General features: G+C 36.3%; 2 protein-coding genes across 3 annotated transcripts; one reads left to right on the plus strand and one right to left on the minus strand.

Annotated features, from left to right (window-relative positions):
• Positions 1-6,099: 6,099 nt before the first annotated feature.
• Positions 6,100-7,441, plus strand: LOC145106568 (uncharacterized). Its single transcript, XM_079043532.1, has 3 exons — positions 6,100-6,513; positions 7,000-7,080; positions 7,158-7,441. Exons 1-3 carry the CDS (start codon positions 6,349-6,351, stop codon positions 7,257-7,259), a joined length of 348 nt encoding a protein of 115 aa, XP_078899658.1. The 5' UTR covers positions 6,100-6,348; the 3' UTR covers positions 7,260-7,441.
• A 3,992-nt stretch (positions 7,442-11,433) lies between these two features.
• PUM12 (pumilio 12) lies at positions 11,434-16,057 on the minus strand. 2 transcript variants are annotated; one of them, XM_079043542.1, is made up of 7 exons: positions 15,844-16,057; positions 13,781-14,737; positions 13,532-13,694; positions 13,270-13,433; positions 12,932-13,190; positions 11,995-12,119; positions 11,434-11,884 (listed from the first exon to the last, which is right to left on the minus strand). In XM_079043542.1, exons 2-6 carry the CDS (start codon positions 14,704-14,706, stop codon positions 12,012-12,014), a joined length of 1,620 nt encoding a protein of 539 aa, XP_078899668.1. In that variant the 5' UTR covers positions 14,707-14,737; positions 15,844-16,057; the 3' UTR covers positions 11,434-11,884; positions 11,995-12,011. The 2 variants fall into 2 exon arrangements, with proteins under 2 accessions (XP_078899668.1, XP_078899665.1); XM_079043539.1 differs by having other exon boundaries at positions 11,434-11,895.
• Between the last annotated feature and the right edge of the window lie 11,077 nt (positions 16,058-27,134).

Raw genomic sequence — 27,134 nt, forward strand, 5'->3', positions numbered from 1 at the left:
AGTTGATTGTTTTCTCTTTGTTGATCCTTCTTCGGTTTCCTTACAGTTCGCTCGATTTATGGATCAGAAACTAAAGGTATAACTGAACAAAAAATTCTTGGCATAAAAATATTAGAAAGCACCGTGTACTCGGCAACGGTGCCAATTTGTTAATACGTTGTCGCGCACGTATTAAGCAAATAAAATATCACTGCTGGTTGCACTAAAAATATAGCACAAGGAAGCAGGGTTGAATCTCTTTTACCTAAATTAGTTAATCCAAACAAGCTCTTCAATTAACCCTAACTTTTTACTGTCTAATCAAACAAGCTCTTAATTAAGATCAAAAAAGTTGCATTAAGTATTGTGTAAAATTCCCAGCAATATCCAATACTTATCACAAGCTCGGAAGCGTAAAGATATTGATTTTTCATTTTATAATAAAGTCAAATCCCAAAAACGGAACCGATTTATTACTTGTTACTTATTACCAATTAATTAGATCAATTACAGATTCTAACAAGAGTTAACATCAAACATTCATTAAGAACAAAACTGAAAATCTAGATAGAAACATAAAACGAAAATCAGATCTGAAAACTAATCACATGAAAAGTACTAGTCTATGTAAAACTGAAAACTAAAATTTAGCCAAACATGACTAAAATATGATCTAGAACAATAAAAAGAAACATTAAACTACTTAATCTTACTAAAAGAAACATGGGAGATGATCCACAGCCTTCAAATCTTCAGAAAGTGATGAAAAGTGCAGAAAATTGCCTTCAAAAGGGTCTTTCGTCGTCTGGAATAGTCTCTTTTTTTGACTTAGAGGGTATATGGTATTTATATAGAAATCGGGGCAACAAATAAGGTTTCTGGAAGTAAACATGACTCGTGCTTGGGGGGCACGCCCATGCTATCTCATCGCAACTTGATAATCCAAAATAAATCAGAAAAACTCAAAATCTAGGGAAGCATGGCCCGTGCTTGAGCTTCGCAGGTTAAAATACCCAAAAGAAACGCAACAGGAGGTAGACACGACCCGTGCTTCAGGGCATAAATTTTAAAATGCCCAGAAAAATTCAGAAATCCTCCGGTTATGTTTCGTACGTGAAGAACGACCCGTTTTTTGTGAGATATAGCCCGTATTTGGTCTTTTTTTAGCGTTTTGGCTCCAAATAAGCTCCAGATGTGCTCCAGAGACTTTTAAACTCTTGCACCATTTCAAATTACCTGAAAATAAACACCAAAACACGAGCAGTACAAGAAATCTTACAAAATACATGAGCTGAACATTATTTAAACTAATGCACATGAAAAAGAATAAAAAATGATTCAAAATTCTAATAAAAACTAACCTAAAATATGCATAAAATGGCATCTATCAGTATGAAAGAGTATATATGAAGTTTTGGGCTTAGATCTGTATGGATTAAGAGCTTAATGGAAGAATTGACATTTTGCCAGATCTCACGATGTGGCCAAGGGCTTGCTACGTCGTGATGATTCTCAGGTGTATGATTGTTTTTGTCTTTAGTTGGCCACGACGTGACCAAGAGCTTGTCACGTCGTGGGGGTTGTTGACTTGATGACCGTTGACCATTGAATTTTGGTGCTAGTCGGTTTGAGGGAGCTATCAGTGTAGAGTGTGAACGTGTTGTTGTGTTTCTTGGGTCTCCGATGGTGAGTTTCCTCACTATACTATGTATTGTAGTGTATATCCTTGTATGTTAGGATATAAGAGTAGTATTTTATGTTGGTTAGAGTACCAATAGGTTGGTGATCGTCTAGTGGAGTTCCCTAGGGGTTGTATGTAGTTATGTAGGGTAGCCTGAGAACTCTTTATCTAAGCTTTCTTGACTTTTCCTCGTTTGTTTGTGGCTCTAGAGTGGGATCTCCTATTCGAATGTCTATCTCACCTCTGGTTACATATAGCTATGCATTCGATAGAGATATGCCAGTAGTTGTGTAGTACGGTATGAGGTCGGGTATACGGTAGTGAGCTATAGACTGGTAGACTAGGGTAGAGAGTTGCATGTGCTTATGTGATTACTTGATTACTTACTTGTTTCATATGTCGACATATTGTGGCGGGTGGGTTGAGGCGGTCATGCTTTGTGCTGTAGGCCAACAAACTCGGGAGCAATTCGGTCATAAGCTGAGGGTCGGGAAGGGAATTCTAGTCTTATGATGTGGGCTCGGGAGCAAGCTATTCATGAACTATGGGCCCTGGAGAGAGCAATCCAATCTTATACTATGGGTTTAGGGGTAATCCACTTTCATGTTGTGGGCCATGAGGGCAATCCAATCTTCTTGTTGTAGGTCCGGTGTGCATACATTGTATGTATATTCTGGTGTGTGATATTTTGGGGAAACTTAGTAAGCTTTGGTTTACAGTTGTGGATTAAATGTTTTTCAGGTACCATTGGTGATCGTGGAAAGGCGAAGGCGTGACTGTACACATTCATTAGCAGCCATGGTGATTCCGCTTCTAATATATTACTCTGATTTTTTAAACAAATGTATTTGGAAACAAATGGTTTTCGTAATTTGGATTCTATAAATGTGAAGTTTTACCTTAATTAAATATGAAAATTTTGTTGTGAAAATAGGACGTTACAAAAAAATATATAATATATTATACTTTTGTTTAGATTTCGAATCACCTAATGATTATGATTGGTTCAATCTAAATGCAATGGATATTATCATAAATTTACCGATTCCTAAATTGATTAATTCAATGGTCATATCGTTAACCCTATGATTTTAAGTTGTCTTCTAACAATGATAACTCCCCTAACCTCAGTTTATTATTTCATATTATGCAAGATTTAATTGGTATGATCGGTCCTATTGGTTTTGGAAACCTTTCAAATTGTCTAAATCAATAGTACAATAAAAACATTAAATCAGTATTCCTATGTCTAACCTAGGGACATGGCCTTCCACTAGTCATCATTGTCTACTCTCTTGACTCAATTCTCAGCTTGGACAAGTTAATGAACAGTATGATTCAAGATACATAATCTAAACTCAATCATAAAATTATGCACTCAGTTACATAGACAAAACAATACCAATATTAATACTCATGGATCTTTAACTAAGAAAACATACTATATTAAACTTCTTCTAATAACCTTTCAAATGAATCAAATCAAAACCAGTTCAGATCATCTACCTCTAAACAAAAGTATTACGGTTTATCCTATACATAAAACTACAAAAGAATAGAAAAGGGAAATACTAAAACTAATATACAACAAACCAATTATTCCTTTAAGAGCTTTCTGCTTTTGATATTCTCCTTGTTTTTGCTCCATTGTAACATCCAAAAAATCACAATAAAATATTTCATTTTTAATTAGAGTAAAATCATTGTTTCCAACCAAAACCCAAGTCATAAGAAACCAATGTCAAGTACAAATAACAACATGCATACTGGGCCGACAACCCCGATCATCTGAAGTACCTGAAACATAACACTTAAACCGTAAGCCAAAGCTTAGTGAGTTCCCCAAAATAACACCACACAAACAATTAACAACATGCATACTGGGTCCACAACATGAGTCATTCTTACCTTTCTGGCCCACAACTCATGTCTGGATTGCTCCCGAGCCCACAACATAAGTCTGGCTTGCCTTTCTGACCCACAACTTATGTCTGGCTTGCTCCCGAGTTTGTTAGCTTCCGTATAGAGTAATTTCGTCTCAACCCAACCACACTATATCGACATATGCAATAAATATAGATATAACTAGTAAACAAATAATCATACAGATCTAACAGATCACCACAATATAGAAACATCATATATACCAGGATATAGAACCGAATGGGTCGAAATTAGTACCTTCGACACACGAGTGCAATGAGGAAACTCACCTCACAGTCTGAAAAGATAGCAAAAAAAAACGTTGCTCCAAAAGTCAACTCTACAGGTTACCTATTCAACAAAAAGTGACCTAAACTCAAACTACAACTCAAAATACCCAAAATACCCTTAAGTCAAACTTGGTCAAAATTCAGGTCAAAGGTCAAAAGTCAATGAGTCAACTTAGACTGTGTACGCTCGGTGTACGCATCCACTACACTCATCGTAGTGCACCCTTGGCCCGGTTATGGGGTCCCAACCAGGTACGCACAACGTACCACCAGGTACACCCAACGTACTCGACTGACCTCTTTTTTCTCTATTAAGTGCTTGTTCTATTAAGACACCACGTCCAAAACTCAGATCTAGTTCCAAATAACATTCTAAGTCATAAAGTTTCCAACTTTATGACTCTGACTTTCCAAGGCTAGAAAGGGTCCAACAACTAAACCCTAACTTAATACATAAACCAAAACCTCATATCTCATGCATGAAGAAAGGAAAGGGACCAAACTCACATTTTTATGGTTCTAAGTACCTAAAAACGTCTGGAAGGACAACCCTTATGGGGTTAGAGTAAGCCATACTCATGAACACCAAGATTATGGGACTAAAATCATAAAAACCTAAGAACTAGCAAGATCCAAAGCAAACATGCATCAAGATCCAAACTTTATACCTCCAAAGGATGCTTGAGGGTGAGATACTTTTGGATCCAAGATGCCTTGAGCTTCCAAGATGATTTCCCTTACTTATTCTTCCTTCAAGAACACCAAAAATGCACTCTTAAGCTAAAAAAAGGTTCAGACAAAGAATGAGGGTTTGCAAGGGGTGTTTGGGAGATGGAGGCTGATGAATAAAAGGGTCTCAATGAGATAATGATGCTTAAATAGGGCAAACCCTAAAAATTAGGGTTTGGTTATTAGCCACGTACACCCTGCACACTTAAGTGTACGCCTAACGTACTCACAAGAGGGTGTGTCGCTCTAAACAAGCCATGGGACCAATTTTGCAACAAATCCAAAAATTTAGGGTAAAAAACGAAATTACCTGAACAAGGGTGTTACATCCATTTTCTCTAATATATCTCCAAGATATGCCACACCCTTTATGGACAAAATTAAGGGTCTATATATAACATTTACGAACAAACTTAAATCGTGGTGCGACCACGTAAATTTGGTATTTATCCTTAAAATCTTCAAAATTTCTTCTATGTAATCTCCAACTATTTTTCTTGGTCAGATGCAAAATATAAATATAAACGATTAAGCATCTTTTGTTCTATCTTTCTTATAAAAATGCATTAAAAAGTATATGAAATGTCTCTTAAAATATGTATAATTTAGGACATATCAGACTCATTGACTTTAAGTGGCTCAAAGGGTTTAAGTGATCATACTCATTTTAGAGCTTACATTTCTTCACAAGAGCGGTTCTTATGAGTCGTGAAATTTCACAGATCATATGATCATTTTAGGCTATGCATTGTACTCTTTATGCATCTTTTTACCCATTTTGTGCAACGTTAGCGCGACATCATTTTCTTCTTAATCTTTCACTCTTTCTTTCAAACCATGTTATACCTATCTTTCACTTTTAAAGTGCAATATACAAGTGCATGTAGCACTAGGCACAAGGGGGAAGAGGGGAACACATGAGACACGAGAGAGACAACTCTCTCACCAGAAGGAGAAAGAAAGAAGACAAAGGTAGCGACGTCCAACCACGTTAGGCATAGTTTTCACGGGCAACATTGAGGCCATCGCAATGTTTCCGGTGGGCACTAAGACCACGTCGGTCCGCTCAGCAGGGAAAGGCAAGTATAACAACCAACTTTATGGAAAGGCAAGTATAACACCCAACTTTATGATATGAGGTGAAAACATGGTTAGATAGTTATTTATGACCGTCCATTTTAGTAAATAAGGGGGTGTTTGACTAAGCTTATGACTTTTCATAAGCACTTTTCAACTTATAGCTTATAACTTATAAGCTAATAAGTTAGGGGGAGTTACTTATAGATTTTGACTTATTTCCGGTATGACACATTGATAAGTTATTTCTATACAAATACTCTTTTTAACTTATACCGGTGTGGAACTGGTAATAATTTAAAAAAAAAAGCTTAAATAAGCTTAGCCAAACACCCTCCTACCATCTATCCAAAAATTAGTTCTACAAATAGAAAATAACAGAAAATTTAAATTCATCATCCGTGGTGAATCAGTTCTGAAAATGAAAATGAAAAAAAGTCTTGATGATAGAAAAGACACCACCTTTTTTCCCAACCAATGCAGCCAATGCTATTTCCGAATTACGTACTCCAGATTACCAAAATCCTATTTCCCATTTCATGAATCTTGTTTCTCTTGTTTTTGTCCACTTCTTCTAACCCATTTATACAAGCAAATGACGATCGACTGCGAGATGATCCATGGTACACATACAGGGAGGCGACAAGAACTATAGGGATTCGAGCTCCAATGGCGCAGAGGAGGAAAATCGAGGTTTCCAATACCAATTTCGATGGAAATAAACCCGAAGTTAATGTCAGTTTTCAAAATGCTGCCAATGAAGTTACTAAACTCCATCATCAAGCTATGAATTCTCAACATGTTGCTTTTGATGCTGGTCGAAGACATTCACTTGTGAGAATCGCTAAACCCTAATTTCAACTTCCGTTGTTTTATGCTTAGATTGATGCAATTAGCTATATTGTCTACTTCAAATTCGTGGGATCTGATATGGTTTATTTCTCTAATTTGGGGATAATTCGGGTCGCACGTTTTGATTTTGATATGCTATTTTTCATTAGATGAACTGATTCTAGAACTTTTCCAGAGTTCATCGATTGCAGTATACCCATCAGCTTCTTGAAAATTTAGTTCATGTTTGACTATTTGAATCAAACTTAGTAACTTTCCAAACTCGCATGTCATCAAACTCTCTACAATTTTAGCTTAATTTGTTTCAAATTGATACATTTCTTTCTTGATCCTTTTGTGTGACAGTCGATCTTTATCTTGAAGACTTGAAATTCTAAATCCTTTTGCTAAATAACATCAAGATTTGTTACAGAATCATGAAATTTAATATCCATGAAACAAAATCAAAGATTCTGTGTGATGTTGCAGGAGAAAGCATTCGAATGGGTTTCATCTAAAGCACATGATGGAAAGTCGGTTACTTCATCAGAATTTATGGCCTATTTGCAGGTTGTTGTTTAGTCTTGGATCATTTATTGTGTTTATTGTAAGTTGAAATTTTTTATATTTTTTAAACTTTTATGCAGCATGAGCTCAATGATTCATCGGCAAATAGTCATCAAGAACTTAGTGAAAATATGCCTTGTTCTCAAGATCAGGATATGAAAGAAGAGCATCCTCATATGTAGCTTCACAAATCTTTGTTTTTCTTTTTTCGTCGTTTTAGGGAACTTTCAGATGCGCAATATCATGGTTGTATGTTGAATGTCAAAGAAAAGAATGATGGTATTATTGTAATTTCATATGTAGGAATTTTACATATTAACTATTTTGAGGTATTTCATGTGTATGAATTTTACATATTAATTATTTGGAGATATTTTACATTAACATTTTGATAAAAAGGTAGCTACGATATTTTTTTTCTTCTTGGTCCCTGTAGTTTTCAATTAGACAGAATTTGTCCATGTGTGAGAAAAATTATAAATATAGTCCCTGTTTTTAATTTCTTTTTTCCAGTTTAGACCCATGGCAGATTGGCAGCACCACCCAACTTTCATATTTTTCATTTTGGCACTTTTTTTAATTTTTTTTTCATGAATTTGGTCCAAACTTTATTTATAAACAATTTCTAACTTTATTTTTATATGGTTCCTAACATTTGGTTTGCTTTGATAAACCAGTTTTTCAAAAATTCTTTTATATTTTTTGTTTCTTTTTACATAATTACTATTTTTAAATATTTGTTTTTATTTATATTCTTATTTAAATGTTTTCTTTCAAATTCTTTTTCTATATTTTACCTATTCGTTTTTATGTATGTAGGTTGTGAAATTTTAAAAAAGATAAGTTTCTTGTAACTATTCCTTTTTCACAAAACTATACGCAATTTTTTTATAATTTTTTCTAGTCCTACTGTAAATTATGTAAGTGGGTTTTCGAAATACAATGGCTATAACTATGTATGTTTTTGTATTTGTGATTATGTGTGATTGTGTGTGTTTGCATGTGAATGTATAACTTTGTCGCTTGTTTATGGTTGTTATTTGTGTGGTAAAAACAAAAATTAAATTGTTATTTTTGTTTTTGCCACATATTCTTTCTTTCTCTCCAAATAGTCAATTTTCCAGAAAAAGTATTACTTAAACTCCCCTGCAATACTTGAGATTTTTTTTAACGACAAATCTAATATACTCCTAAATCCATCTATGTCCTAGATGAGAGTTGAATCATTGACCTCAAAGAAGAAGAGAACACTTGGGATTAAAACCCTTATTTGGCAACCATTAAACATAGTGTCGCAAGCTTTTTATCTTTGAAGTTCACAATTTCATGGTTATATTTTACATGCATAGATGGACAACTAAAAACATTCGGTCAATAGACCAAATCCGATCTGATACCAACACTTGAAAAGTTGTATGAATTGAAAAAATATGAACATTTTGTGATTTAACCAATATATTTCAGTTTTGTCCATGAAAACTAAGGGTGCAAACAAGTCAAGCTACTCATGAGCTACTTGAGATCGGCTCGTTGAAAGCTCGACTCGAAATTGATTTTAAATTAACCCGAACCAAACTTGAGCTTAATATTAAGCTCGTTTATTAAATGAGCTCGAGCTAGAGCCTTTTTCACTAAGCTTGATTAGGATCGCGAGCCTAAACAAGCCTATATATAATATAATTTATTATTATTTTTATATATTAAAATAAAAACATATTTAGTGAATTAGAGACTTAGGGTATTCATAAACGAGCTTTTTAACGAGCTTAAACCAAGCTTAAGCTTATTTATGCACGTTAGTCAAAAAAGATCTGTGCTCAAGACCGAGTCGAGTTTGTATAAGGCTTTACAAGCTCGAGCCGAGTTCAATACAATAAAGCTCAAATCGAGCCAAACTCAAGCTTGAGCCCCGTATAACTTAAACGAGCCCGAGCCGAGCTTGGCCATGTTAGGGCTCCGCTCGACTCGTTTGCACCCCTAACGAAAACCAACAAAGTTTAACAACTTTTTCCATGTGAACCACTTCGATATGTTATGATCTGTTATGACTTATGAGGGGTGTTTGGTGTCCGTTGTATGATTTAGAATAAAAAATGCAAACCACAATGCTTATACGGTTTGATACTTTTTGAAACCACAAACCACAATACGAAAGTCCTAAACCACATTATATGATACAAATTGATGCATACATTTTGTGTGATTTATGCAGGTTGATGACGCCCCTATTTTTATTATAAATTAATTTTATTTCTAGAGATAGACTAAAATTAATTACATGTTATAAGATTTAATATATCCATGATGTCTATGTAGACCATGTATGATTCTAATCATACTGGGCATAAACCAAATTCATATCTTTCTATTTGTTTGTGTTATGTAATATATATATATATATATATATATATATATATATATATATATATATATATATATATATATGCGGTGCGGTATGGTTTAAACTATAGTTATACAACTGAAAAGTCGATCGATGATAAAGCGGGTTGTGGGATGAATGTGACGAAAACATCATATTTTGCAAGTAATTTCTATCCACCAACCGCATCGTTCTTGGATTTTGTGGTGAAGAAAACAAAGGCATCGAAAACCTGGTGTTGCTCTTTTTCTTGATTGAAAAAGGTGGGTTCATGATCGGGGAGGAGGTTGAGCTATGTCGACGACTCGTTATGGTTGAGACATTGTCTTAATCTTTGCCAAGGCTGAAGCCTAGTACTAATTTGTAAATCCATTTAAAAGGGATGAGGAAGGAGGTAGGACCCCTTTATATTACTTTTATTTGAAAATTTAAAACAATAAAAAGAAAAGCTAAAGAAGAAATCATTGAATAGTGTTTTTCATCGGTTAGAGACTAATATTTTAATAAAATAATACCATAGAAACCGACTGAGTGAAAACAATAAGAAGGAACGCGAAAATTGAACCAAATCATATAATGATTCGTGTAATGTACTCAAGAATTTAAATAAACTTTTATATGCAATATAACATTAAAACATTGAGAGATAAATCTAAACATCCTTACTTGTTTTTGCAAAGCTTGAAACCACTTTAAGACATTGGGAGATAGAACTAAAGACCCTTACTTGTTTGGAAGGTGCATGTTATGGTCGAAAGAAATTTTGACATGCTTTTTTTTATGTAAAAATGGAAGACTAGAGATTAGAGTTGAACATAAAATCTGGTCTTCGATCCTACCCAACATTTAACTAGGCTTGTAACATTAAAAGTGAAACTAATCGTTGCATGTGTGTTCTGTGAGATTTTTTACATACCTTATACTAGGGCTTTCAACAAGCTACACACGATATTTTTGCAGTCTTACCCAAGCTGGATCTGTCCGAGCTTACGTGTCATGCTAGGATTATAGTTTTAACATGGTTATAGAAACTGAGATATGATTTTAGATGCGAGTTAAGTGAAATCAATAAAGACTAAGTTAGGTGGGTGCTAGAAATTGGCACTTTGAGCCTTTTGGACATTTTTCCCACTTTTAGCCGGACACACCATTTCCTTTCAACTATATCAAATGTACGAGTAAATATGAAAATAGTCCTAAATGTTAAACTACTCTTAATCATATTGTCTTTAAATAGAAAGCATATGGCTTAAACTTAAGAAAAAGAGTAAATCACATGAATGGTCCCTATGGTTTAGGGTAATTTGCATGTTTGGTCCCTAACTTATTTTTTTAACTTGGAAGGTCCCCATTGTTTGTTTTTGTTACGCTCTTGGTCCCTGTCTTACCTAAAAAAATATTTTGCCCGTGATTTTTTTTTAATTTATTTAAATAAACACTCCCCAACCCTACCTTCTCACCATACCTTACCTACCCCACCATTTTCCCTATTTAAATAATATTCTTTTTAGGTAAGACAGGGACCAAACATGTAACAAAAACAAACAGTAGGGACCAAGCGCCTAACAAAAACAAACAGTAGGGACCTTCCGAGTTAAAAAAATAAGTTAGTGACCAAACGTGAAAATTACCCCAAACCATAGGGACCATTCGTGTAATTTACTCTAAGAAAAAAGAATAGAAACGTCCAACCAATGCAAAGCCCATGGGCTTTAATGGGCCGGTTTTCATAAAAAAAAAAAAAAAAAAAAAGAAAAAAAAAAAAAAGAAAAAAAACAGATCGGGTTTTGAATAGGCGGCATTGGCCTGGGTTGACCACATATTGGGCTTTATTGTTCCGGCAGGCTTGCCGGTGTAGTGTTCAACAACCACTTGCATTTAAAATAATCAATATTCCAAAACATTATAACATATAGATAAGACATAAAATTGTTCATTTTATAAAATAATCCAAAATCATAAACTAACAACGTGAACGATTTCAACTATTATTCAACAATAAATTACCTCTTAACTTCATTATTCTACAAAAATCACAACTAAAAGAAAACCCCAAATATGTGCTCTAACAAGCACATCGGCTTATACAACTAAAGCCGAATTATCCATAACTTTGCACAAAAAAACAACTCGACAATTACTTCCAATCGAACAAACAAACAAACGAGCGGCTTACTCCTGACCTAGACTTCTTAGTCTTTAGCACAACCACAAGACTTTACAAGTCACCTCAGCCACTAACAGCCGACACAACTTTTTAAAAATCATTATTCTTAAACTTATCAAATTTAAATGCAAAGTCAGAGAGTCCTTCTCCACGTGGATTCCTCCGACAAAACCTTCATTACGGGTTAGACCTTAAACTACACGAACTCCTCCAAAAACAAACCATCGTCTTTATATCACTAGAAATAAAATCCTGATCACCTGCAAAAAAACTGAACAATATTCAGTGATAAATAATTATAAACGGTCCCCACACTGAAAAAATAATGTTAAATAATTGTAAATTTGTATTAAAGACTTGTTGGCGTTACCATTGAATATAGATTGCTTATTTTTTGAGACCATTACTTGACAAAACCTTTTTCCCGTATGGGCTTGTGCGTAGTGCAGGAACATGGGGTTTTATTGCCTCGATTAATGCCTCACGTAGAGCTCCCTGGACACAAGACAAGTAAGTATATACAATATACATGTATACGTGTTTTGTTTATTATAGTATCCTATTTTTATTTATTCTTAATACAACACTATAGTTTGAACGCCACTTATAGCCATATATACCAAATACAAACTATTTTCTTTACTATAATTGGATGGATATTTCGAAAGACAATGTCCTTATAAGAAAAGAACGGAAGTACAATATTATATTTGGATTGATTTTTCAAAATACATTGACTTGATAGAAAACAAATTGTAAATACTAGAAGGAAATGAATGTAGAATTATATAAGAAACAAACAAATAAATAGAAGTACATTGCGACATTATACTTACATTTCTTTGTTCATCATGATTGCATCTTATTTTTGTTTCTTTTTATTATAGTATTGTACTTTGAAAAGTATATCAACTTGTGATCATCCATAAAATGATTTTTACTTTTATAATTGAATAGTGTTTTCAATATAGAATGTCCAAAATAAATAAATAAATTTACAATGTTATAATTAGGTAGCTTTTTTAGAGTACATTGTCTTGATCATAAATAAATTTGAAAGCACAAAGTTTATAAAACATAGAAATGAAAATGAAATGTTATAATAAATAAATGGAACTACGTGTTTATTTTTTTATTAGCCCTTTGCAAGAATACGGAAGCTTGAACAAAAAACGTCACTCAAAATGGTGTTTTGTCTCATTATTGGAAACTATAATGCATTTTTGGGATATATTTTTCCCCCAAAAATATTTGTTACTTGGTTTGTCTACAAATAGAAATCAAATAAGCTTGAAAATTCTATGTACCTTTGAAGAACGAAGCGCTGCCTGGATAACATAGTTTCCGTACGGATCCTGCATGATTTGATCTAAACGAGGATTACCCATCAACTCATTAACAATACAAATACGCCGCTCTTCTCTTGCATATTTTAAGCATTTTTCCACGACATTACTGCTGTATTTCTGCATCGCTAAATCACCATAGTTACCCTCAAGTTGATCAAGAATGGCCGATGTCGCCCATGGAACTTGAAGCTCAAAAACATATTGTACAACATAGTTCCTGCAATGTACAACTCAATTCAGCACAGAATCAGTAACAACAGAGAGTGATCATTAGGGTTAGGGTTAATGATATATACCCGTATGGATCTTGTGAAAGGATTAGAGCATTTGAAGTAATCTCACGAACAAGACGCCGTCTTGGTTCACCATCTGAATGACTTAAGCACTTCTGAAGCACACAACACCCATGTCGATCCGTTGCTAGCTCTATGCATTTCATAGTCGCAGCCTCAAAAAGAAACTGTAAAAAAGATATACACGAGTGTTGTTAATTCTATATATATGTTCGGGATTATATATAACTTATAATATATCAAGATTCAAAATTTATGTTATAACCTCGTTGAATTCGGGTTTTAAATACTGCAAGAATCGTTGAGCAACATGATTGCCATTCATGTTCTTCATCAACCCAATAATCCCAGGCTTCAATGCCGAAACCACCATGGAACACTGCTCACGAGTTTTAAGAGTTTCAACGACCTTCTGAACAGCTCGAGTCCTACAAACAACAAAATCGATCATCATTCACTACAATAATCATAATTACGAAAGTTCTAAACAAATCCAAAAGAAAAGAAGACAAACCCATGCATATCACATGAGATCCTAACAAGATCCCCAGGCTTTCGAGTAATAACCCTAAGAATTTGCATATGTTGATGCTTGTCACAAACTTCTAGAAGCTTCTGAACAAGATAGTTTCCAAAAGGGTCAGTCATAAGCTCGACAACATGCACTATAACTTCTCGAAAAATGTTCTCAAGATCTTCCCTTGTCCCCTCGGAAAACTTCTTCTGTAAGGAACGACACCCTTGTTGATCTTTCGCCATGCAATATATTCTCTTACCAAAATCATCAGATTTCACGATATTTGAAACCGGATCTTCACGTTCAAAGCTTCCAAACTTTAACGACCCGAGTGGGTTCAACCCACGTGACCTCGTGAGTATCTTTTCGGGTCCCTTTTGGTTAGCATGGGTCATGAACCGGTTCAACGAAGGTGCAGGTTGGTGCATTGACCGAGGTTGACTCTCTAGATTCTTACAGAATTGGTGCATGTTCATCGGATGATAATTATATTCGTTTTCGAGGTTCCTCCATGTTAGATTGGACTGGGGATTGAAAAACAACTGTTGTTGATTTGGGATCATGGGTATTGCTACGAGTTGTTGACCATTAAAGTCAACACCATTGAAGGGTGTTGAAGAAGGAGGTGGTGGTGAGAGCATGATTGGCCTATCTTTGATGCTTAAATCTTGAAAAACAGATGCGAATGATTGATCGTTTAAACATTCTCGTTCGATGAATTGAACCCTTCTCACGTTTAACTTTTTGTCATTCAAAGTATCAAGAAATGTACCATTTTCAGGATTTGTGTAGAGATTTTTGGAGCTTTTGGAAGAATTAAAGACTCCAAATTCTTCGGTGTTTGGGGTGACAGTAGCTCGAGGTATCTCACCAAGAAGCTTATCGAATTCGTCAAACTCCAATTCGTGAACTCTCTCCGGCATTTTACAAGATAAATAGATAATCCTTCGAGATCTAGTAAACAATAAAGATGATAATCAGATGACATTTTATAGATTTCAAGAACGATACATGGTTTGTATGATAAGATTTAGTATAATACGCTTTTTAAGACTTTATAAGAAGAGGAGTTAGTTAATGATGGATGATAACAACAATAATAATTCAAAAAGCTAACATTTAAAAGGCAAAAGCAATCAATGTGATATGACATAAAGTTCCTTTTGGGTTAAGAGAATAAGAGAAAGGGTTTGTTGGTATGGGGGACCTACACCTAGTACCTTAAAAGGGTCGTGCTATGACCTTAAAGAAAATGGGACTTCAAAAACTTAACCTCTTTGTTATCCAACCAAATAAACCTTAAACAATAAACATTTTAGTGTATGCAAAACCATAGTATAATCTTCCAAATCTTTTATAAACGATCTTAAGCTCATGATTCTAACATTGATGTATCATTTTCATTCTCCATTTTATGACTTACATCAAGTAAATAGACCCATCATGATTTCATATATGTCAATCATTCAAATGAATGAAATGATTGTATAAACAATCAATCATTTCATTTGGTGATTGATATTCATGAATGTTAAGAGTGTAAGCATGTGTTAACAGTGTACTTGTACTATTGTTCCTTTGGATTCTCTACTTGCTAGATTTTAATAAAAATATTTAGAAGTACAAAAAAAATAAACGCATGAAATAATAGTAAAATGGGACCTACAAAACGAAAAAAAGCATTAAATTTCACTCACAAAACGAAAATACCAAACAAGATTTGACCTAATCCTTCACATAATAACATGCTTACGATGATACTTCAGTGAAAATTTCCAAAATAAGGAATGAATGAATAAATAAAGCACATTGTCAAATTCACACAATAGAAAACAATTCAGATTGTATACAAGATCACATCACAGATGGATCATTTCATCAGATGCATGAAAACCCAGAAAACCATAATCATAAAACACCGTTATAACCAACAAAAGATCAATCTTTATAAAGAAATTTCAATCATTTACAAGAAAGTTCATCAGAACATCCAAAACCCAGAACAGAAAACACAAATCTTTGATGAAATTGAGATTTGATTTCACGAAAAGAACACGTACCAGTGATGATCGACTGAGATCAAAAGGGGGAAACAAAATGGGCCGTGAAATCTTGAAATTGTGGTGGTGAAATCGTGAAATGGGGATGGGAGTGTGGTGGTGAGATCAGGAGTAGAGGCGGCGTAATGATGGAGTAATATTCATAGGTGGTAGGAGTGAAGAGCAATGGGGGCCATGAAAAATAGCATTGCATATGATATGATGGGGGTGATGGGTGGGGGTTGTACATAACATTTCACAAAAACAGAGCAAATGCAATTATACATGTCTACCCATCCCATGCACCCCTCTCACTTTTTCCTTTTTTTTTTTTTTTTTTTTTTTTTTTTTTTTTTAAACCTTGTTTAATTTTCTTATAATTTTAAGAAATTAGTAAAATTATCAATAGATTGTCATATATTTTGTTCTATATGTATCTCAATTAGAGATCCCACATGGTTGGATCTAGTTAAATAACAAGTCAAGAAAATAATATTTTTACCTTTTTAGGCTAATCATTGTTAAATGTTTATAGATAAAATTATGCCGATTGGTTTGAAAACATTTCATAACATAAAGTCATGTTTTGTTAAAAATATGATCCAACAAAAATCATTTTTAAGGTTTTACATCACGGGTGTTATCAAATTTATATCAACTAATCAATCATAGCAAATAAATAAAAAATTAGACAAATATCATTACAAGAAGTCTATAAAAACTCCACTCCAACTATCTTCCATGATGTTTCTTGCATTTCTTGCATGTTAACAATCATCTTCTAATCCTTTGAGTACAACCTCACATACATGACATAATATAAAATACGTAAGACTTAATCGTCTCGTAAACTATATAAGTTTAGACACAAAAATACTTTCAATAGCTTTGCAAAACTATTTTCTTTACTTTTCAAAATCTTACACATAATTCTTTACCAATCATTCTAAAGGTTTTTTTTATTCATTTGCTATATTTTTAAATGCTTTTTTCAAACATTTTACTATACTTCCAAAAGCTTTTATGAGCTATATTATGTATTTTTCAAAAGTTTTTACCAAAAATCTTTTTTGTATTTCCCAAAAGCTTTTACCAAAATTGTTTTCTGTATTTTCTAAAATCTTTTACAAAAACTTGTTTGTTTATTTTCTAAAAGATTTTACTAAAACTCTTTTCTTTACATTCCAAAAAACTTTTACCAAAACTCTTTACTTTACTTTAAAAATTATGCAAATAATATATATGCAACATATATGCAATGCATGATCTAATTCTAGTGCTTTCTTGGGTATTAACACCCTTACATCAGAACCATTCTGACATCCTTAACATTTTCCCCTTTGACTATCCCATACATCATGTTTATATACTTAACGGCTCACACTTGGTAGTGATACTCCAAGTTTGGACCAAGGTAGTAAAGTGAATTAACCTACCTTTAAATCGTGCAAACATACATCTACCTCACAAATAAAGGAAATTTCATGGTAGAGTTCCCATCCTATTGTGGGGACATGCTTGGACCTTACTTGACAGATATTCAATTATATTCAGTATATGCATGCTCTTATATTCAGTATATGCATGGTTAGTAGGATTCACTATACTAAATGTCATGTTATACATGTACTTCACAAATACATATACAACTTTCATTTTCATAAATCAATACTTTCAAGAAATCATAAGCACTTTCAACTTTTCTCAAACTACTCAATTATAATTGTCATAAAGTTATAAATGACATGAACTAACTTTTAGTATGTATCATACTCATACTTTAATAACTTTCTTTAAACAATAAAACATTTCTTGAAATTATTCTTATACACTTAATATGTAGTTTCCAATACTATCAATTAACGTTTGCTCCAAAATCATAAGTCCACTTATAACGTTTGTAACACCGTAAATTTTCACACAAATTTTTCATTTTTAAAATCACATAAATATCATCAACACATATCACAAAATCTCAATATATCAATTATCAAAAACACGTGTTCATAATTATTTAAATAAAATCCAGGATCCTCGAACACAACTCCATCTCGTGTGTACAATCAAGCCGGCGCCTTCTCGTGATCCCGAGAAGTACCTGAAACACACAACACATAACACGGTAAGCACGAAGCTTAGCGAGTTCCCCCAAAATACCACATACACATATTAGCCACTCGAGGCTATAACTCTGTAGGACCCTCCGGTCCGATGTGTCTCAGTAGGACCCTCCAGTCCCATGGCTCGTTGGACCCTCTGGTCCGGTCTGGGTGAGAACCCTCCGGTCTCACTACTCGTTGGACCCTCCGGTCCGGTCTAAGTGAGGACCCTCCGGTCTCATAGTTCGTTGGACCCTCCGGTCCGGTCATAGTATAGCACAGTTCGTTGGACCCTCTGGTCCGGTCTAAATATCACATAATATAGCACACATCACATATCACACATAAAATGCATAACTCAGGCAAGCACATAAGACCCTCTGGTCACACATAATTACCACTCTAGGTAAAGTATAGTGAGAAGACTCACATCGGATGACGAACAGATCCTATAAATGCTGCTGGTACACTCCGACTTCTATCACTAAGCCAAACCCACAAATAACCCCATTAGGATATAACACAAACCTTCACGTATTAGGTCTAAATATGGTCCACCAATCCGGTCCATAAATAATCCAAGCCCAATGGGCCCACATAGGCCTAATACCAAATGGGTTCACAAAAAGTCCTCTAATGGCCCAACTGTGGCCCAATTTTCCAAATTGGGCCCAAACCCTCACATGGGCCTTACCCTAAAGCCCATCTAAATATTCTAGTCTACATGACTGCTCTTGGATGGCTCATCAATGGCCCAAACACCAAAGCCCAATAGAAAGGCCCAACTCAAGGCCTAAGCATAAATTAGGGTTTTCACATAAAATGACAATTAGGGTTAAGTGTTTCTCACTTAACCCATTAAGGACTTAATCCATTAAGTCCCTTCCCTACCAGATAAATGATATGGTGCAATTGGGCTTAATACACAATCCAATCCCCAATGGCCCAAAAGTGGGTCCAATAAGTCCAAACCCACAAACCCCAAAATTAGGGTTTTCTAAACCCTAATTAGGGTTTCTGGCCCAATCACGAGCCAACCCACTCCAATAATAAGCAATTGGGCCAACTAGGGTTCACTATGCCAAGCACCACCCACTACCACCTCAGGTAGTGGTGGTCAGTGGCGGCTCACGGCGGCGGCCACCACCTCACGGTGGTGGTGGTGGTTTTTCCCCTAATCCCTCCACCAAACATGCTAACCCAAGTCCCATTTCACAAGACATACTCTTAATCATCACAACAAATACACACAGCCACCACCATATGGCGGCTGGTAGTGGTGATGCGATGGTAGGAGGCGGCAACCACCATGGTTGGCAGCCATGGTGGGTTTTTCTTGCCAAATACACACGTGAAAATCCCCATGAATGCGGAAATTAGCAATTCCACACGAATATGAAACCATACAGCCGCCGACTAGGCGACATGAGTCGTCGGAAAACGCCCTCAGCGGCCCCACTGCCACTGACGTCGCCATTGACGTTTCCGGCGCGTACCCACAGATTACAGCGAGAGAGAGAAGAAGAAGGTGGGTTGCGGTGACTTACCGATGGCTCCCCAGTCGCTCTCAACCCACGAATAACGAGCCAGCTTCGCTTTGATCACGGTGGTCCTTCCAGTCGCCCATGACGTCTCCGGCCGGCAGCGTTGTTGTGGCGGTGCTACATTAGCGAGGTAGCTGTTGGTGGCTTCATCCGATCGGAAACGAACAAGAAGGAGGGGTGGCGGCTGTAGTGTATCGCTCTAGGTTTAGGGTTGCTTCAATAGAACAGGACGTGGGGAAGGGATACGGGTTAGTCCCGTATCTCATTTCTAACTTTGTGCCAATTCTCCAAATTTGGTCCCTCCTCCTCAAAACATTTTCAACTTAAGTACCATATTTACCAATCAGCCCCCTATCTTTAACAATTCATTACAATACAAGTCCCAACAATTACCAACCAGCCCTCGCCTCTAGAAATATTTACAAAGTGGCCCGGAAATTACACTTTAACCCTCGAAATCCATAATTAAATCAATTTGCTCCGCAACACCAACACCCCGCTCAATATTATTTAATTCAGGACTATTATCCGTTTATAAATCTTTATCTACTTATTTAATCAATAAACGGGATGTTACAACGTTTCTATAAAAAGAACATAGGCGTAAATATAAAACTTCAACTATAAATATATAGTTTCTCGTGTACACTATAGTAGGAAAAGCTATATGTACCCACCTTGGTAAAATGGTAGTTAGGTTGTCTAACTACCCAATTCCACTTGCACTTTACTCTTGATCCTTGTTTTACTCTTTAAAAGTTTCACCTTTAATTCCTTTAGGATTTGATCGCTCCATTCAATTAGTATCCAATTCATGCCTAAGACTTGTTCTATTCACATGTTATGTATTTATAATACAACCTGACAATTAATTTCATGACTTATGAGGTTGTATTATGAACCATATGTTGTCATAACATTAGGTTATACTATAACCTTATTTAATATCTCAAAATCAAGTTTGTCATGGATTTAAACACTTTATATTATCCAGTAATAATAATACCAATTTCGAACTCATGTGTGACATCCCCTAAATTCTCGGCCAGAAAAGACCGATTTAATTTATGCTTTTAAAATAAAGTCAGAGAAATCCTTTTAAAAGATGTTGCGGAATTGGTCCCCAAAACAAAACATGATAAAAGTTTATCAAAACCTTTCTTTAAGAAAGTATATATATTTTCCTTTTATATCAAAACCTCGGGATGTCATGTTCCGATACAGATCAAAAGCATAAACAAGACATTATAAGCCACACAACAGTTATTTACAACTACTGACCTATAATCCAAAAATCTCTCATCATCATCCGACTATGCTCGGGGTCCACCACCTATAATAATAAAAAGCTGAGTGGGTCAGACTTGGGAGGCTGGTGAGCATATAGGGTTTTCAACCCACAATAAATAAATTTATTAATTTCATCAAACAACAATAACCCGATTACCCATTCCCGTTATCATCACCTTACGTCCCTAAAACAACTATCACAGGGGACCTAGTCTAAGGATTTTTATTGGGGAGACAACACTGCTTTGGGGGTTTCCCAACAATTTATGTCAAATAAGGCAACCATGTGGGGGATGGAGTACAACAATTGCCGCTACAAAACATCACTACCCCTAACAACAATTGTCGCTACAAAACACTTTCCCTTGATACAATTCACATTCTTGAACAATTCCCCGTCCAAAGACAATTAGTTGATGGGTTCCCACTGGAACAATAGCTACTCGGTACTCCACTTATCATATCATAAACTCGGGTCTCAAAATAATCCAACAACTTAGGGCATCATACTCGGATACCCCGATACACCATCATAGAATCTCACACTCGCTTGCCTCAACCACTGATCTCCCTCTCACACAACTCATAACCTCGAAATACTCTACTCAAAATTGAAACACGGAGGAATCGTCAATGACTGAGAACACGTTGACGACCATTCGAAACCCCATCCTCTTACTAATCAAAACCCATGCGAAGCTACTCATACCGACTCTGAAAATAATTGACAAATCAATTGCTGCTCCTCCCGGAGTATAGATAACAATCTATACATTGAACTGGCAAATCTCAAAAATCGAAACTGGACCTCAACGAACCAACCGCCTCGCCAGTGCAAACCCGAAGAGTCCCTCACCACAATAAGATCCATGGCTCACGGCTACTCGCCGTGGGTACACTCGATCTTTCCTGTACACGAACAATATGTTTCATCTCGCTCTGCACCTTGCCTCGTCCAACAATAAACCCAAGGCTCATATGTCCGTACCGTAGATCCCCATAACCAAATATTCTAACCACAACTTGAACAGGTTGTTAATCCTCTCGACAGAATACCCAGTTCTCCCCCACTCAGGGTTCAACCATCACCAATTGACATATCCAATTAACCACACTATAGACTGGCTCTCCAGATGTATCATTCCCAACTCAGGGGACGTACCACATAACACTCGTTGACTTTCCGGAAAATGACCAAATAACTCCAAGTACCCCAAACCCCATATGTAAACCTCGGAATCCTCCCCATGTGACTGCCCCCTGTCACCTTGAAGCCTCAGACCGACACACCGCCAGATACTCCACTGTTCCGCATTAGATCTGACTCAAAATCTGAAAACAATGCACTATCACGCACTTCGACTCTGGCTCCTCGCCCCGCTTCCCAAATCGGGAATTATTCATAAAGCAATAGACCTCATTCTCATTGTCGATACACAATGTAGACCACGAGGGCCACCGCCCCGATATGCTCCTTTTAACCATTGGGGACTGCTAATAAAAGTACATTTCCACCAATAAGGCGCCTCCTTGTTCTCATACATCTCAGTCCCACTAATGACTCTTTCCTGGTATAAGAATACCTCGCAACAAACATACTGCCCAAATACTCTGGTGAAAAGGTCACCACTCTTGCTACCCCACAAGTTTACCTCCAACTCTGGACCAAAAACTCAATATCCCTTCTGCTCCTCACAGAATTAGCACACTGCAATCACAGGAAGTGGCATTTCCGCTACCGGCCGACTGCGTAGCTCAAACCGTAATCCTCCATGAAGTACCACCTCTACTCATCCCTGAGTCTTGCGACTCCGACTGACATCTCATTTTCCCACCTCAAGGTACACTCCCTTGAAGCTCGTCAACATGGCCCTCTGGCCTCATACTCTATCATATTTGATCTTAATCAGAATAACCGGTAACACTAGAAGCACTAACCACCACGAATCATGGTATTCGAACCACGTGATCACTTCTTAATCTGCTACGGACCAGGGTACCCGAACCATGTGATCACCTCTCATTCTTCTACAAATCATGGCACTCGAACCATGTGATCACCTCTCATTCTGCTATAAATCATGGTACTCGAACCATGACATCACCTCTCGATCTGCTACAAATCATGGTACTCGAACCATGACATCACCTCTCGATCTGCTACAAATCATGGTACTCGAACCATGACATCACCTCTCGATCTGCTACAAATCATGGTACTCGAACCATGACATCACCTATAGATCTGCTACTTAGATTCTCCGGAACACTCACTGCATCGAGTATGGGTCCTCTGCTTTCAGTAGTACGGGCCCATACTACCTGTCACATCTACCCATACTTTCTGCACGGACCATCCCAGAGTCCCTAAGTAGCTGCTCAACCTTCTCAATCACCAATCTCGACACACGTGCTCGCTTCCCAGCGAAATGCTCTACTCTGTCAGCGTACTCATCTGACTAAAGTCACTTCCTAGGCTCTTCCTAGGTTCTCCCACTTCTCCACCATCAGCTGTTGAGAAACTCCTTATGATGCTAGTCATCTACCTCCTGAATATCGTCACATTCACTTGGTAGCTGACTCCCATCATCGGGAGTTCCACAAAGCACGAAGCAAGCAGCATTCGGGCATCGAATAAACACGTAAAACCCACTCTAGGTGATAACTCCACTTGCTCTACTCACTCAAAAGATATCACCGAACTCAGCAACTCTACCCCTCGCGGGTATCTAACTACTCTCTCAATAGGCTCCGCAAATGCTCATCTAGGTATCTCTCCTAGATTACTCCTCTACTCAAATCCCTCTCTAAAAGGATTCCTGCTGGATACTCTTGTTGGAGATAGTGTCTAAGTCCATAACTATATTTGGTATGTACTTGACCCGACCCGGCATGGTCCATTTGGGTTGCACTTCACCCGAACAATTTACGGATAATCTTTTGAGAATAGTATAAGTTATGATTTATTAATATATTATAAGTTCTAATATATTAATATAAAATCATATTATTTAATTAGTGTTGATCTATAATTAATTTAGAATTAATTTAGAGATCAAAAGTATGACTAATTAAATATGGGCTCTTGTATTTATATAGTGTGGGCTAATGCTTATTTGGAATGGGCTAGGCTTGCATGGAAAGTCCATGGATACTTCATGGAGCTTTAACCCATGGATCTCATGGAAATGAAAAGACATGGGTATTAGGGTTTACATGGATGTAACCCTAACCCACCACACTATATAAAGGAGGCTTTGGTTCTTGAAATTGCACTAGTTGATGTGTGTAAACTAAGAGGGCCGATTTCAAGAAGTTTGTGACTATTCTCTCAAGTTTCCAAGTTTGTGGTGATTTGTGACTTCCATTTGAGGCATCCACATTATTGGTGCTAGGCTCTCAAACTCCAAGCAATCAACTACTACTACAAGGTAAGTAATTCTACTAGTTTTATTTGATTCAAGTACCACATGTCATGCTAGTTAGGATAAGAACCTTGGAAAAATAATTATTTGCATGTATCTTAGTCAAACATAGATCCAAGGTTTCTAGGGTTGCATGTACATCATAGGAGTGTTAGAACTCTGAAAACTCATCAGTGGTATCAGAGCCAGGTTTGTTTATTTGATACTTGATGCAAAAAAAAAAAAAAAAAAAAAAAAAAAAAAAAAAACTTGAAAATCGAAGTTTTGTTCAAAAGCTCGTATCAAAGTTTCAAGTTTTGTATATGTACTTACGATTCTTGAAATTTTTGATATGAACATTCATAAACATATGAGTTTAGAAGATCATAGAAATTATGTGCTAATAATTGATTAGATTAATTCTTGATCTTTATGTGTTTTAATGGAGTCCATAACTAGTTCTTAAGTTATGGATAACCAAAAGTCACATTTATAAATAACCATTAACTCATAAGTTATGAGAAATGAAAAGTTTTGAAAGTTTACAAAACTTGCCCTCAAGTTTTGGAACATGTAAAGTCATATTAAAAACTTTAGTTCCAACCCCTAGTTTTTTAAAAGTTAAAATTCAACCCTTATACTTTATAATATTATAAGTTTAATAATATTTATATATGTATAAGATCAAGTCGTCTTACCGCTAGTACGCCTCATTCACGAAGCCGGTCTATAAGGGGGGTATAAGGTTGTTGCCTAGAAAATGGCAACTTAATGGGTGTCCACTCTCACCCACCGCTTCCTTGATCGGTGGAGGGTCGTTAGCCGAACGGGTAGGACAAGGACTTATAAATTCTCATTAAAAGTATAATGATAATACTAAAGTAACTAAACTTTATTGAATTCCCAATCTTAGTTATTTTAGGAAAATGTGAATAAGGTGCTAATCCATGAAATTACACTTTACACTTTGTTTAAGTCGTTAGTGGAGCGTGTGTGGTTAACCGGCACACTAACTTGAACTTAACAAGGTAGGTAAAGGGTGACTTAATGTTTATCATAGTATCGATGGAGCGTGTGTGGTTAACCGACACATCGATTGAGGGGTAATACATTAAGGGTACCAAGTAATTTGCATGGTTACTTCACACCTTGTTTTGTGATCCTCGGCATCCCAGTCACAAAACTTGAAGGGCACACTCGAGATTGAAACATGCCATTGAAGAAAGTTCAATGAATCTCAAAGAATCTAGGAGTTTCTAAACCAATTAAAACCTAATTAAATATTTCGTTTTTCATGGTGGAAATTGGTGAATCGTCATTCACCTACCTTCAAATATCGTATAGGTTAGATTACGGCATCCCTCTTCTAAGTTATAAAATATTGTGTTGGGTCCTAGCCTTAATATTACATTTGGGTGTTTTGTTAAGGACTATCTCTATATATAATCTAATCTATTCCCTCTTCTTTTCATATGTCTTCCAATAACAATGCTTCTGGCTCAAACCCTACTAGCTCCTTATCTCTCATGAATCTTTGTGGAAGAGTCATCTTTGATGGGTCCAACTTTACAGATTGGATCAGAAACATCAGGATGGTCACTCGGTATGAGAACAAAGAATATGTTCTCGACAAGGAGCTGAAGGTACCCGAGCCAACTGCTACTCCTGAAGAGCTTGCTGAATATGAGGTACATGAAAGAGATGCTACAAAAGTGGCATGCATCATGATGGCCACCATGACAGCCGAGCTCCAAAAGTCCTATGAGGACTATTATCCTTTTGAGATGCACCAGGACTTGATGGACCGCTACCATCAAAGTGCTCGTCAAGAGCGATATGAAATAATCTCCTCCATGATAACAACCCGAATGAAGGATGGTGAACCCATCACGGGCCACATGCAGAAAATGCAAAGGTATGTGGACCGTTTACTGAAGCTGAATGTGAACTTCCCTGAGGAGTTAGCAATAGACATCATTTTGCACTCCTTGCCATCGTGTTATGATCAATTCCGCATGACATATCACATGAACAAGGAAGAAGTCACCCTCAGCAAACTTGAAGGACTCTTGAAGATCGCCGAAAGTGGTCTAAAGGGTAAGTCGGTTGTTACTACTCCTACTCCTACTCCAACTGCGGCCAATGTCTTGGCAATCGGGCATGGCAAAGGGAAGAAGAGAAAGAACCCTTCTAAGGGTACCAAGGGTAAGACCCTTGAAGGCTCCTCTTCAGGCAAAACCAAGAAAGGTTTTGTCACTCCTTCTGCTAACCTTAATGAGGTTGAATGCTTCTATTGCCATGAAAAGTCGCACTGGAAGCGAAACTGCCCAAAGTACCAGCAAGATTTGAAGGATGGGAAAGTAAAACCCAACCATGCAGGTATATACACTATATTGTCTAATAATTCACCTCATTCTAAGTCTTGGGTCCTTGATACAGGTTGTGGTATTCACATATGTTGTGATTTGCAGGGACTAAAAAGAAGTGAGAATGTGGAGCAGGGAAAGATAAACTTGATCATGGGAAACAGGAAAGCTTCACCTGTCACCAAGATAGGAGTTTATTCCTTAGTGCTAAATAGTGGGTTTACATTAGATTTGAATAAATGTTATTATTCGCCAGAAATGGCAAGAAATGTTATTTCCTTTCATGCATTGTATAAACAAGGTTTTACCTTTTATTTTGATAATAATAATGGTAGTATTGATGCTTTCTTTAATAATGTTCTTTATTTTAAAGCATTACCTTGTGATGGCGTGTATGAAACTGTATTTGTTGTAGATAATCTAGGAAATAATGTATTGTGTATTAACTCTTCCACTAGCTTAGATAAAGCATCCTTATGGCATTGTCGTCTTGGACATGTAAGCAAGAAACGCATAGGCCAACTCCAAAAGGATGGAGTCTTGGAGTCATTTGACCTAAAGTCAAATGATAGTTGTGAATCTTGCTTGCTTGGTAAAATGACAAAGTCA

Source organism: Lactuca virosa, chromosome 1 (assembly GCF_052849685.1).
Source record: "Lactuca virosa cultivar CGN04683 chromosome 1, Lactuca_virosa_CGN04683_v6, whole genome shotgun sequence".
Classification (NCBI taxonomy): domain Eukaryota; kingdom Viridiplantae; phylum Streptophyta; class Magnoliopsida; order Asterales; family Asteraceae; genus Lactuca; species Lactuca virosa.

Excerpts from the sequence above, each read along its gene's own strand:
- PUM12 (XM_079043542.1), bottom strand. The coding sequence starts at position 14,706 with ATGCCGGAGAGAGTTCACGAATTGGAGTTTGACGAATTCGATAAGCTT. Across the intron at positions 13,434-13,531 it reads TAAAACCCGAATTCAACGAG|TTTCTTTTTGAGGCTGCGAC; the intron begins GTTATAACATAA and ends TCTTTTTTACAG. Across the intron at positions 12,120-12,931 it reads CAGCGCTTCGTTCTTCAAAG|GGAGCTCTACGTGAGGCATT; the intron begins GTACATAGAATT and ends TCTTGTGTCCAG.
- LOC145106568 (XM_079043532.1), top strand. The coding sequence starts at position 6,349 with ATGGCGCAGAGGAGGAAAATCGAGGTTTCCAATACCAATTTCGATGGA. Across the intron at positions 6,514-6,999 it reads CTGGTCGAAGACATTCACTT|GAGAAAGCATTCGAATGGGT; the intron begins GTGAGAATCGCT and ends GTGATGTTGCAG. Across the intron at positions 7,081-7,157 it reads AATTTATGGCCTATTTGCAG|CATGAGCTCAATGATTCATC; the intron begins GTTGTTGTTTAG and ends ACTTTTATGCAG.